At 38.7% G+C, this 12277-nt stretch overlaps 1 protein-coding gene across 4 annotated transcripts; it reads left to right on the top strand.

Annotated features, from left to right (window-relative positions):
• The first annotated feature begins 219 nt into the window (after positions 1-219).
• tmem68 (transmembrane protein 68) lies at positions 220-11679 on the top strand. 4 transcript variants are annotated; one of them, XM_067474075.1, is made up of 9 exons: positions 220-373; positions 693-859; positions 1621-1791; positions 5101-5200; positions 5828-5995; positions 6842-7035; positions 8105-8165; positions 8724-8863; positions 9244-11679. In XM_067474075.1, exons 2-9 carry the CDS (start codon positions 800-802, stop codon positions 9346-9348), a joined length of 999 nt encoding a protein of 332 aa, XP_067330176.1. In that variant the 5' UTR covers positions 220-373; positions 693-799; the 3' UTR covers positions 9349-11679. The 4 variants fall into 4 exon arrangements, with proteins under 4 accessions (XP_067330176.1, XP_067330177.1, XP_067330178.1 ...); XM_067474076.1 differs by having other exon boundaries at positions 221-373; positions 712-859; XM_067474077.1 differs by lacking the exon at positions 693-859 and adding an exon at positions 1889-2377 and having other exon boundaries at positions 227-373.
• Positions 11680-12277: the final 598 nt, after the last annotated feature.

The raw sequence follows: 12277 nt of genomic DNA, 5'->3' as shown, positions 1-12277 counted from the left end.
TATATATATATATATATATATATATATATATATATATATATATATATATATATATATATATATATATATATATATATCCAATCATCAAACGTTTTGTGTGCGCGCGCATGCGTGTGCTTTATTTCGAAGGTTTTGTGTCCAACAGGAAGTCAGATTGTCATTTTCTTGCAAGCGGGTGGAACTGCTTTATCGTTACTGGGGTTTCTAGGGACACCGAATTACCCTAACACTTGATAGTGTCACACTCAAAGCGTTCCGGAACTAGAATCGGGACAGTTGTTAGGTAGCTAACAGGTTTCACGGTGCTGCTGGGGAGCAATAAAAATGCGGTGGTGTGTTTTTAAAGACTCGGTCCACAGAGTAACTGTGTGAGGTAACGCTTTTTGATTTTTTTTTTCAGGCTTTAGTGCAGGTACCCTGTGAAATCTGAAGGTTTACTGTCCACTCTCAGATTTCCCGCTTGTGTCTTGTTTTCTCATTGTTTGCATTTTTTTGCTGCTCTCTTTCTCATTGCTAACCTTGAGCTGCAAGTTTGCTTCAGAGCTAACTGCCATTTGATTCAGTGCAACACATACTAGCACTGGGTGTCGCGGCAAAATTTGTGTGACATATCACAGCTTTACCTAAACGACACATAGTATAACAGGAAAACCTGTTTTATGAGTCTTCTCTCTTATTTGACTTGTTCATAGCTGCAGATGTTCTCTGTAGGGAGATTCTTCCCCCTGCGGCTTTGGGCCTGATTGATTTTGCCATCAGCCGGTTGATCTGCAGCTTCCCTGACTGACAGCAGAGCAGAATGTCAGACACTGGGAACCAGTCATGTCTTATGGGGGCAGAGGACACTGTCTCCATTCTGGTATGAAACCTGTCAATTTAGAACTGATCAGTCCGGTCAATCACTTCAAAAGCAGCACATTTTAAGTTATTGATTTCTTGATTAAACCTAATGTTTATTTGGCAGTATTATTTGTTTGCACGTGTGTGTTGGAGTAAGAAGAGTACACAAAATATATCACGTAATCTATAGTGGAATTTAATGCATGTGCTCAGGAACACAGTTGCATTCAGCATCAGCAAATGTAAGTTGAAAGTCTACCATGCAAAGGAATAATGTTATATTAACAAGATCCAGAAACACCACCGCCTTTTCTGAGTCTAAGCCCATTTAAAATGGATAAGGTGAGGTGGAAAACTGTCCTATGGTCTAGTCAATCAAAATTTTAATTTAATTTTGGAAATTCAGGATGCTGCATTCTTCATGCTAGAGAGGGGAGGAATCAACTAATCCATTATCATTATTATTTAGTTCTAGAGTGGAGTGGAAGGTTCTCCCATTTTAGGACATGTTCATGTAGAAATGGGGGGACATTCTGTAGGCTTCACAAACCTTGCACTCCCCTGTAACCTAGTAAACCTCCTTAGGGTCAGTGTAATCAGATTGGGAAATGATTTTGCTCTGCTCAAGACATCAAACATTAGATGTGAACCCGTACAGCTACATTTGCAGCTCTTAACCAGTAGTTTGTATGGTTAATTTCTGTACAAAACCTAATAGCAACAGTTGTCGATGTTAAAGTCTGATTCTAAAGTGTTGACCTTCTCTGTCTTGGTTGTCAGGTGTGTTTTTTTCATGCTTGGGAGGAATGGGCTGGGCTTGGTCAAGAGAACTACCTGAGTGTTTTGGAGTACTTGCTGTGGGTCTTCACCCCTCTGGTCATCGTTTTCATCTTGCCCTTCGTCATCGTCATCCTTCTTTACCTTTCTATATTATTCCTTCATGTCTATAAGGTATGCAAACACTCTTTATCATCTGCACTGTTATACAGAAATTTCGTGCACTAACAAATAGCTCAAAATGCCATCTGTTATTTTTTGGCTCTAATAGTAATTGCTATAAGAAGATACTTGTACACTGCTCAGACTGAATGGATCAGAATGGCACAAGGATCTTTTAGCTGAGCAGCGTGACAAACAGCCCAGCCACTGAATGCATCCTCAAGAAATGTGTTCAGCTCAGTGTTGATTAGAGTGTGAAACAGGCTGGAGCCCCAGTGCTGCAGCCAGTAGAAATCATACTGTCAGCTCTGCCATCTAGTGGAGCGAAAGATCATGGGCCTAAACCAGCTTGTACTTCACTTCGTTTGAACAAACTCTTTTTTTTTCCTGTCTGTCTATTGCTGTAAACCTGTCTGAGCAGATAAGTTACAACATAGCAAAGCAGATCAAAAAAGGAAGAAAATCCAGCTCAACAGCTCTGTAATTGTTGTGCCTAATAGACATGTTACTTTCAAGTCTGAGTGAGCTGTTGTTGGAGGACTTTAGGAATGTGATGACATCACCTGTAACATTTCTCAACACGACACAAGTGAATGATGTAAGATTAATTTTCACACAATTTAATACACAGAGGTTAAACAGATCATTAATGCATTTATCACTTCTCTATTATCCATTATACACAAACGTGACTTATTTTTTATTTTTTTTAATCTCTGACAGATTGTAGGCTGATGTCCAGAATAATTCCTTAGACCATATTTATATTTCTCAATGTATATGTCTTGTGTGGTTATGTAACGTCTGAATGATTTCTGTAACAGTCACTTAGAGTATAAAACAAAACTGAGTACACCTCTATGTGGTATCACTAAAATGTTACATGGTTCCTGACTGTATTATCTTAAGATTTGATATACGTTATAGTTCACAAGGGAGATTTGACTTGGGCACAAGTAGTGGACACAGTTGTGTACAAAACATATATGTTGAACACATACAAACAAGCCAAAAAATTTTCTCAGTGATAGGACAACACCTTGTGTCTACCTAGTTTAATAACAAAGAGTACAAATGATCAGTAGGTTTCTGAATATAAGCTGAAGCCCAGCTACAGCAGTGGTTAGGAGGTGTAGCAGGAGCCATTCTGCCAATGACAGAAGGTGCAGTACTCATCATAGAAAATGATGCCACAATAGATCAATGGATTTCAGCTTGTCCCTTCTGGGATGGGATTCGAAGACGCGGCCTTGTGCATCCTAACCTAGTGCTCTACCACTGATCCACCAGACCCCAGATACCAAAAATGTATTTCCTTTTGGGTTTTCTGGCTCAGAATTAAACAAACTGGGTCAAAACTGCAACTGCACCCACTCAAATTATTTCTTCAGTGCTGAAGAAAGTTCTGACCCCTGAAGTATTTTTAATTTGATAGGCCCAAGACTTCTTAGCTTTCAGTTAGTGATGACGAATGGCTACAGCTGGTGCCTTCACTCTGGTTTGACAATACCATGGGAAAGTCCAAGGAGCTCAGTGCAGATCTGAGAAAGACTATGTAGACTTAAACAAGTCAGGAATATCTCTTAGACATTCCTGACATAGACATTCCTGACTCTTAGAAATGGAGCCATTTCTAAACAACTGCTGATTCCAAGATAATCTGTTCAAATGTGTTTTAGATAAATACAGGTTATTTAGAGGTGAATCCACTCTACATGGTCTGGAATACAATTCATACTGTCTCACTCACCTGAGGGGACACTGGTTCAGATGTTCAGGAACCATCAGGGCACAGGTCTGTCATGAACTGGTTACTACTGGAACACCATAATCACTGTCTACAGTCAAGTGAGCTTTACATCACTACAGACTGAAAGGCTGTTGTCCAAAATATAGCTCCTGCTCCAAAATCAATACTCTACATATTGACTAGAGTTTTTGCTGACCAAATGGAGAAAGAAAAGGCCTCTGAAGAAATGTTTTATGGCCAGATGATATGATTGTGCTTCAAAGTAAGCTCTGTGCCACAAACCAATTCTGCTAAGATCAGTGGTCAAATATCCAACTAAAGTTCTGCCAGAAACATGGTAATGGATTTAACTAAACGTTAGCTGTGCTGTAAGTCTAGTTTTGACCCTGTGCTTTTTAAGCCTGTATTTCATAAAACCCCAAATAGATAAAACTCTTTGCACTAATTATTTGGGTTGTTCCTATATCGAAGATGTATGTTGTACAATCATTCTGGCTCAGGAACAAATTAAACAAAGTTCAAATACATAATTTAAGGCCCTGTACTACCATGACACTCACATGAATGATGACCATAAACGTATGAGCACAAAAGTAAATCTTATTTGAATGTGGCAAAATAGGCCCGTGTGACTTTTGTTTTTTAAAGAAACAGTGCCTATACAGTAAAATTCACATGAGGAATTAACACTATTAAATAATATTTCTCCTCTCAACAGAATAATGACTAATGTGAGATTAATAGGATACTTTTATTTTTTCAGTATTTGAGCCTGAGAGCCATCTTTTCATTCAGTATTTTGGTATATTCAATCCCCACCTCCACATTTCACAGTTGGCTGTCTGCAGTCACTGTAAGAGTTCTGGCCCAGTCAGTGGCAAACATGTAGGACACATGAATGTGCTGCCAAAACGTATCAGGCTTGTTTTCATGTCCTTTGGTAAAGGCAAATTTTTGCCATTTTGTGAGCAATGATTTTCTTCTGGGATGTTGTCCATCCAGATTTAATTCATGTAATATTCCTTAATGCTGTTTGATTAGTCGCTAAAAACCAAGAATTAGTCAATGATTCTTAACCATCTGCTTTTCAGTGTGAGGTTGTATAAATTGCAAATTGTGTATTGGTAGAGCATTGGGTTGTGACAGAAGGCTGCGTGTTCGAATCTTAATATAAGCTGAAGTCTACATCTACAGCAGTGGTTAGGATGTACAGCAAGAGCCATTCGGCCCTCACCAAGTGCGATCTTAACATTACATACTGCAGGAGCATTTAGTAATGAATGTATACATTGTGTGTACATTGTGTTTGCAACTGTAGGCAAAACAAACTTCGGAGGCAGTTACCTCAAGCTGCCAGAGTTTCACTTCAAACCTCTAACTCTGTCATTTGCTAAAGAATAAGCAGTAAAATTAGTATTACCTGCGAACATGACCAGTTTTGTTATTTGCACTGGCAGATCAGCCGCTGACATGGAACCTAAAGTTGACTGTGAATAAGTGTTTTAGACACAGCAACTCACAGACCTGAGTCCCTCCAAACCCTGAGCTTTCCTCATTGCTTCTTTCAACAGAGGAAGAACCAACTTAGAGAAGCTTACTGCAACAACCTCTGGGATGGAGCTAGGAAGACACTGGCTACTCTCTGGGATGGACATGGAGCCATATGGCATGGTAAGACACTGTGGGCTTCATTTATTGAAGATTGTGCTATTTATATAGAAGCCGTTCAAATCTTTTGTCAAAGAAACAAAGATTATGCACTTCATTCTTTCAGAACTGTGAGTTTGTTGAAAAGTTAATGCAATAACACTGTTACAGTTGACCACTAAACTGATACAGCTGATCCACTAAAAACCATGTCCTCTGTGTATTATAGATAATGCAGAGATATTTACTGTACATTATACAGGTCCTGTATCTGGGAGTATTTCAGGAAACAGGTTTAGTAAAATTCCTGAATTGAGGGATCAGTTCAGTTTTAAGTCAATTGTCTTGCAGGTTTTCTTCCTTCTGTGTCATCCCTCAGAAAAAACTATATCATTGTGCTATTTTTTGTTCCAACACTGACTTGATATTAGAACAACTGTAAGGGTGCCAGTGATTTCACTGCATTTCAACATTTAGTCACAGCAAATTACAAATAAGTGTAGCTCAAGACAATGGCCAATTATTAATGATCATGTGTGGTGACACAGGTAAATATGCATCATTGGATTTCTTTAGGCTGCCAGGACTAGAGAATTTTAATTAAAATAAGCTTTAATGTGTCAGTAACATGTGCCTTTTTCTGTGTAACAGGGTATGAAATCATTGGAATGGAGAAGATCCCTGACAAAGGACCAGCACTGATAGTCTACTATCATGGAGCCATTCCCATTGACTACTACTACTTCCTGGCCAATGTTATCATTCAGAAGGGCCGTACTTGCCACTCTGTAGCCGACCACTTCCTTTTCAAGATCCCAGGTACTTTCACTTGCATGAGCTTTCTGACTGAGTTTTTTTTTTTTTTTTTTGCCTGGATCCTGATCCAAATCTTTTGGATTTTTGGATTCCTGGCTCATAATTATTCCTTTAAATGGCAGAATGTGACTGCTGAAAATGACAGGAGGGGATCCTCTTTAGAGAAAATGTATCACTCTGTTGGATTATCTGGAACTGCGATATCACTCATTTTCCTTGCAGTTGTACAGTGATGTTAAAGAATAGAGCATTTTCCCTCAAAAATAGTCTTTGAGTATTGGCATTGGCTACAGTTTGATCCAACCAATTCCTTAAAGAATCGATGTTCATTGGTGAAGATGAAGCCTCATTACTCATGTTTACCCATAAATGTAGCATCAACACTGGCTAAAAATTAACATACACTGACATTTGGTGTTAAAATATAGCATTACAATTTAGTGAATCCATGCTTTTGGTAAACTTGGCATCACTCCCACCTGTGTTACTCTATTTTCATCCTACCTCTGGGTGTAAAAGCTCCTTCTAAACACATAAGAGTGCTCATGCACACGCTCATGCATTCTCTGACTGAAAGAAGGGAGTCCACCTTCACTGTCATCTACAACGGCCTGATTCCGTACAGAAACCTTTGGTGATGCAGTTAGGTGTGTGTGGAGCATGGCGGTCAGGCACAAGACACATCACCATTTCATGTCATAAAAGCTCTGATTGGTCAGGATCAGTGCCATTTGCAGTGACTCCTGTCAAAGCCAAACAGTACAAGTTATAAATGTATTTATTCTCATACTTGTCTCTGGTTTTGTTTTGTTCTGCTGTGTCCTGTCTAATCCCGCCCCATTGCTCTAGGTTTCAAGTTACTTTTGGAGGTGTTTAGTGTGATGCATGGTCCGCAGGAGGAGTGTGTGAGGGCTCTGAGGAATGGCCATCTATTGGGGATTTCTCCAGGAGGTGTGCGAGAAGCACTGTTTAGTGATGAGACCTATCCTCTTCTGTGGGGCAAACGCAGAGGCTTCGCCCAGGTTGCCATCGACTCTAAAGTGGTATGTTGCTATTCTTAAAGTCTACCGTCACCGTCTGCCCAGTATTTTTGTCAAAGTTTCATTTTGAGAGTATAATCTTGTATATTACAAGTGTTTGCTCCATTCTTGATTTCTTCAATTATGTAAATGCCATGAAGTAAATTGTTTCTGTTCTTTTTAATACTAAACAAATGTGACCTGAGTAAACTCAAAAACACAAATTAAAATCATTTATTAAAGCAAATATAGAGTTGGTAATCAAACACTGCAACTGTGTGGGAAAAGCATTTCCTCCACTCCAATCCACTAATCTATAAAAGGTGGATAGCAGCAACTTTTTCAGCAGTTTGAATTTGGTTAGCAGCTCTCAACAAGTAGGTCAGTGTGGAACGATTAAATGTTCTTCCAGAAGGAGGTTGAAATATATCAGTCTGGGAAGAGAAACTCCAGAGATCCTCAGTGAGAATCTTTATCTTCAAATTAAAAAAACTTAGTGAAGTCAGTATAGTGAACACTCCAAGGACCTTTAGACCTTTCTCACCGCTCTTAGGGTCAGTGTTTGTATCTTTGACAATTAGAGAGACACTGGTCCAAAAGGATTAGTGAGAGTGGTAAAAGAAGAACGAGTGCTGAAACTACTGCTAAACCAGACTTGGTATAATTGAGGAAAATATCAATTCTGCTTCCCCCTAGTAAAAGTTCTGACTTAAACCCCACGGAGTGCTGTGGCCACAGCGTTGTGTCAGGATGGCAAAGCAGGGAAATGTTTGGGGCCCCCAACAATTTGTTCTAGAACCACAATCCCTTAGTGGAAAAAACCCTTAGTGGGGCCCATTCTAGGTAGACCATCAGCCATGTCACAAAATTTCTAGGGTCATGGATAATGGTCCTCAAAAAGTTGAAATCATGCTTGAAAAGTCTCCAGTGTACCTGAATTAAATAATTTTAACAAGGAAGAGAAAGATCCGAATTCTACCAGAGTGTTGTGACCTACCTGCCTGCAAAAGTAAATACTTGTGATTATATGGACTAAACATTGGCTACATTTTATTTCACCTCTTCGTCTCTAATCTCCTTCTCCTTCTTTCAGCCAGTGATTCCAATGTTTACTCAGAACGTGCGGGAAGGCTTCAGGTCTCTGGGAACATTCAGTAAGTGTAGATGAAAGTTAGACATCACCACGATAATGGTCACATATGTTGAGGTTCAAACAGGACACAGGAAAACTGCACAGTTCACTCCACAGACACCATGTATTTTGATATTGTATTTTCTTTAACTCGCTGAAGTTTTAGTTTTGTATATTGGTTCAGACTTCTGTGATTTTGATTGTAACCCTTTTAAGATTGTCTGCACTCTGTTCATGTATCATGCAGTGTTGCATTGTCAGTTCATGGCAGTAACACAGTAGAGCTCAGTCTTCACGAACTAAACAAACAGTGACAGCACCCAAAACACAAACACAGGCTTAAAAGTTCACTACGAAGTGTCAGAGGCAAGCTGCCCCAATTCTAAGGAGTGCTTCGTTTTTATGGAAGCTGTGAATCTTCTGTGCCAGCTTGATTGGTGGAAGGGCAGTGTACCGGTGGAGCACACACACACACACACACACACACACACACACACACACACACACAAACTGTCCAGGTAGGAGACAGTCCAGGCCTTCAAAGCCATAACATACGGTCTCTCTGTGTCTTTCTGTGCAGGATTTTTCCGCTGGTTGTATGAGAGGTTTCGTCTCCCTATAGCTCCTGTTTATGGTGGATTTCCAGTAAAGTTTCGGACCTTCCTTGGTGACCCGATCCCTTATGACCACAACATAAATGCTGCAGAGCTAGCAGAAAAAGTGAGTCTGCATTTTTTTGTTGTTTTGTTTTTCTTTTCTTGTCTTGTCTTTGCTCTTCTCTTGTCCTTTTTTCTTCTTTTCAGTTCAAATTGTGCTGTTGTTGAGTCTTGTAAATCACATTGTATTTGGCCTAAAAACTAAATTGTTGAAGCTGTGAACCCACAGAACCAAATCCAGAAAATGATTAGTTTTTTTATTAGTTAATATTTTGTTTTCACACATTATACTGCGTTGTATAATATTTTAAAATGTTTGTAAATGTAGTAAAAATCAATAACTTTAGTTCTCTGTACTGTATCTCTGACAGAAATTAAAACAGAACTTGCATAAAATCTGCCCCACAAAATACTGGGCCTTACGGAGGTTTTTATGCCCTGCAGGTGCACCAAGCAGTCCAGTCTCTGATAGATCAGCACCAGCAGATCCCAGGGAGCATCCTGAGGGCCTTGTTGGAAAGATTCTACACTAAACACAAAGGCCACTAACATCAGCTGTAAAACAGTGGACACAAATTGTCCAGCGTGTGTGTATGTGTGTGTGTGTGTGAGTCTATGCAGATCATTGCTTGAAATGGCAAACTGCAACAGCACTATTAGTTTGCACATCCTGAGTTTGACTTGACCGAGAAACAGTGTAACAGTAATTCCTGTGCTCAGAATGCAGGTTTAGAACAGAGCTGAACCATCTCTTGTCATGTATGAAGTTGTTGTTGTATTAAGTTCTATTTTGTTACAAGGTGTTCCTATTACTTTGCCTATGGTTGCACAAAAAATGTAGATATTTTTAATATATCTAATATACCTTCAGAAAATAAGTCAAATCGGATACACGTAGATAACGGATATGATTAATTGTACATACAAGGTGGACTGCTTGAAAGCTGTTACCTGAAGGATTCTTTGTGAAATGTCCAGGCGTACGTTTGATCCAGAGGGAAACCCAAGACTCAGTCAGTGTCAGAGCATCTCATGTTGCTTTCTCCTAATTCATATACCTGTTCACTATTCACTGAGTTTTGTTTTGTTAATGCTTAGACACATTAGCAACTAACATGTTCTGAGAACATCTACAAAGGTTGCAGTAGCTACCCCCAGTAACATTCCCCTTTAAAAGTATTGGAATGGCAAGGTGAATCCTTTTAGGTTTGCTGTACAATGAAATAGATTCTGTTTAAGATTAAACTTTTTATTTGATGGTATTTATGGTCAGATAAACTAAACGGCACAGAACAAAGCACTTTGTCTCAGAGGACCTACATTTTAAGTGAAATTATTGGGTCAGGTGACTGACAGGTGTTACATGGTAGATCGATGGTTTAAACAATAATTAGTTGTAATTAACTGCCCCAATCAGAGACGTCGCACAAACATTGGACAGAGCCAATACAACAATTTGGAATGTCCAGCAACTTCCACAATTGTGGGGTGCAACCAGATTTTTTTAATATACTTTATTAATTTAAAAGGTGAGCAAACATATCTGTTTCAATATTTTTGGATTCAAATCCACTCAAATTTAGGTAAGCTGGTATAAAAGGTGCTTTATAATCTTAACATACCGAGGTGGTAATACTATCACATAAAAGCTGAAATTCTGGACGTTTATCTGACATCAATTAAACCCAAATTTGATCAGTGTACAGCAAAAACAAATGAATTGGCCGTTCTGTTCCAATACGTTTGGAAGTGAGTCAAACATTGGACAATTGTGATTTTGCGATCTAAGAGACACAAAGATGTGCGTTTTGCAAAAAGGGTTTATAGACTGAACACATAATCTATTTATTGAAATAAAGAAACCAGTTTATTTTCTGGCAAAAATGGCAGTGCACTGAAAATGCCAAAGTGAGCTTTTTAATGTAGGTCATTTGTTGGTGATTCAGGCAGCGCCTTTTGTTAAACTTCACAAATGACAACAAGCAAATATAATAAAAGTATTGTATAGTATGTGGGAAAATAAAGTACTACTGCATATTTAGTAAAATACTTCTGCAGACACACAAATAGAAGATGTACAATACTAAGATGTAAGTTTCAAATGTAATAAAATAAAACAACAAGTTATTATGTTAGCTGTTAAACTAGAGGCTAGCTCAAAGCTAGATCATGTTTGACAATATCACCAGCTCAGTGTGAAGTGGATGACTGCTCTTTGCAAACAGCCCTCCATCAAAGCCTCTGTGCATCATTAAGGAGTTGTCACATTGTGCTGCAGATGCAGTTTAGAAATATTGGATCCTTGTGTAAATGGACAGATAAAAACAACTGTGGCATCTTGACACTTACTTACAGAGTGACTGCTCAGAAAAACATCAATATCCAGTCATAATAGTCAGATATCTTCAGTCATATTTAGCAGATTGGTACAAATGTGTGTATTTTAGTAATGATGTAATATGATTTTTCTCATTCCTGCATCATCAGTGCTTTATCAGAAGTGTTGTAAACTAATCATTTGTGTACAGTTTAAATTGTGGTCTGGAAATCACATGTTTATAGCCTTTGTGTGTCGGTGTGTTTAAATATTTGCATGTATGACTAAAAATTGTGATTCAGCAAACGATTGCACAACTAATCTTTAGAGGTATCACTGCCAACTTGGGCTTTTTTAATTTTTAAAGAAACATTTGTGAGACCAACTGGGACTGATCTGTAACAGGTTGCTTTACGATTGTGAACTGTTGCCTTTTCGGTGTTTTAGTAAATTTTCAGGTAATCTAATGTGTATTTTTAAATTGTCAACATAGTGTAAATGTTGCACTTTTAAATATTGAGATCCATGTCGACCTGTTAATAAATCTATTTTATTACACTGTTTCATTGACTCTTCATTAAAATGTTACCTGATGGAAGCTCTGTGAAGAAAGTGTTTCTGTAGTGATACCCAATGGGAAATAATAAATATACAACTGTTCCCAGCTCCTTCTGTCACATGTCCTCGAGCAAGACACTGAACCTCAAATTAGTTGCAGGCCAGCTCCCCCATCGGTGTGTAGAAGCCTTGTACAGTGCTCTGAGTACCAATACGGTACTGGTAGTATATATCAGTTCAGGGCTGGTACAGCGGTGCAAATTCGTTAAAAACAAAGTGTTTAGACTTCTAATTCTATACTCTTAGAAGCCACTTGTGCTGAGATTTAAACCATCACCATCCTCTAAGTATTTGGTTGCATTGCTTCTTAGCGAAAGCACGATGCTGCCACCACTGTGCATCACTGTAGTGATGGTGTGGTAGTGATTAATTGTTGATAACTGTCACTGAAATATATTTTACATTTCTTGTGTCAATGAAGTTCGCAGAACAGTCTGCGACATATTATGTCACATACACCTCATCAGTGAAAATATAGAATTTCATTATTTTACAACCCCACTGAAAGTCCTGTTGTGCTTCATCTGCACCTTCATCCTTTCT

The sequence above is a fragment of the Channa argus genome, chromosome 14 (genome assembly GCF_033026475.1).
Source record: "Channa argus isolate prfri chromosome 14, Channa argus male v1.0, whole genome shotgun sequence".
NCBI lineage: Eukaryota > Metazoa > Chordata > Actinopteri > Anabantiformes > Channidae > Channa > Channa argus.
Note: the sequence above shows the minus strand (reverse complement) of the source record. Positions and strands in the feature narration are given on the sequence as shown.

Excerpts from the sequence above, each read along its gene's own strand:
- tmem68 (XM_067474075.1), top strand. The coding sequence starts at position 800 with ATGTCAGACACTGGGAACCAGTCATGTCTTATGGGGGCAGAGGACACT. Across the intron at positions 860-1,620 it reads AGGACACTGTCTCCATTCTG|GTGTGTTTTTTTCATGCTTG; the intron begins GTATGAAACCTG and ends CTTGGTTGTCAG. Across the intron at positions 1,792-5,100 it reads TATTCCTTCATGTCTATAAG|AGGAAGAACCAACTTAGAGA; the intron begins GTATGCAAACAC and ends TTCTTTCAACAG.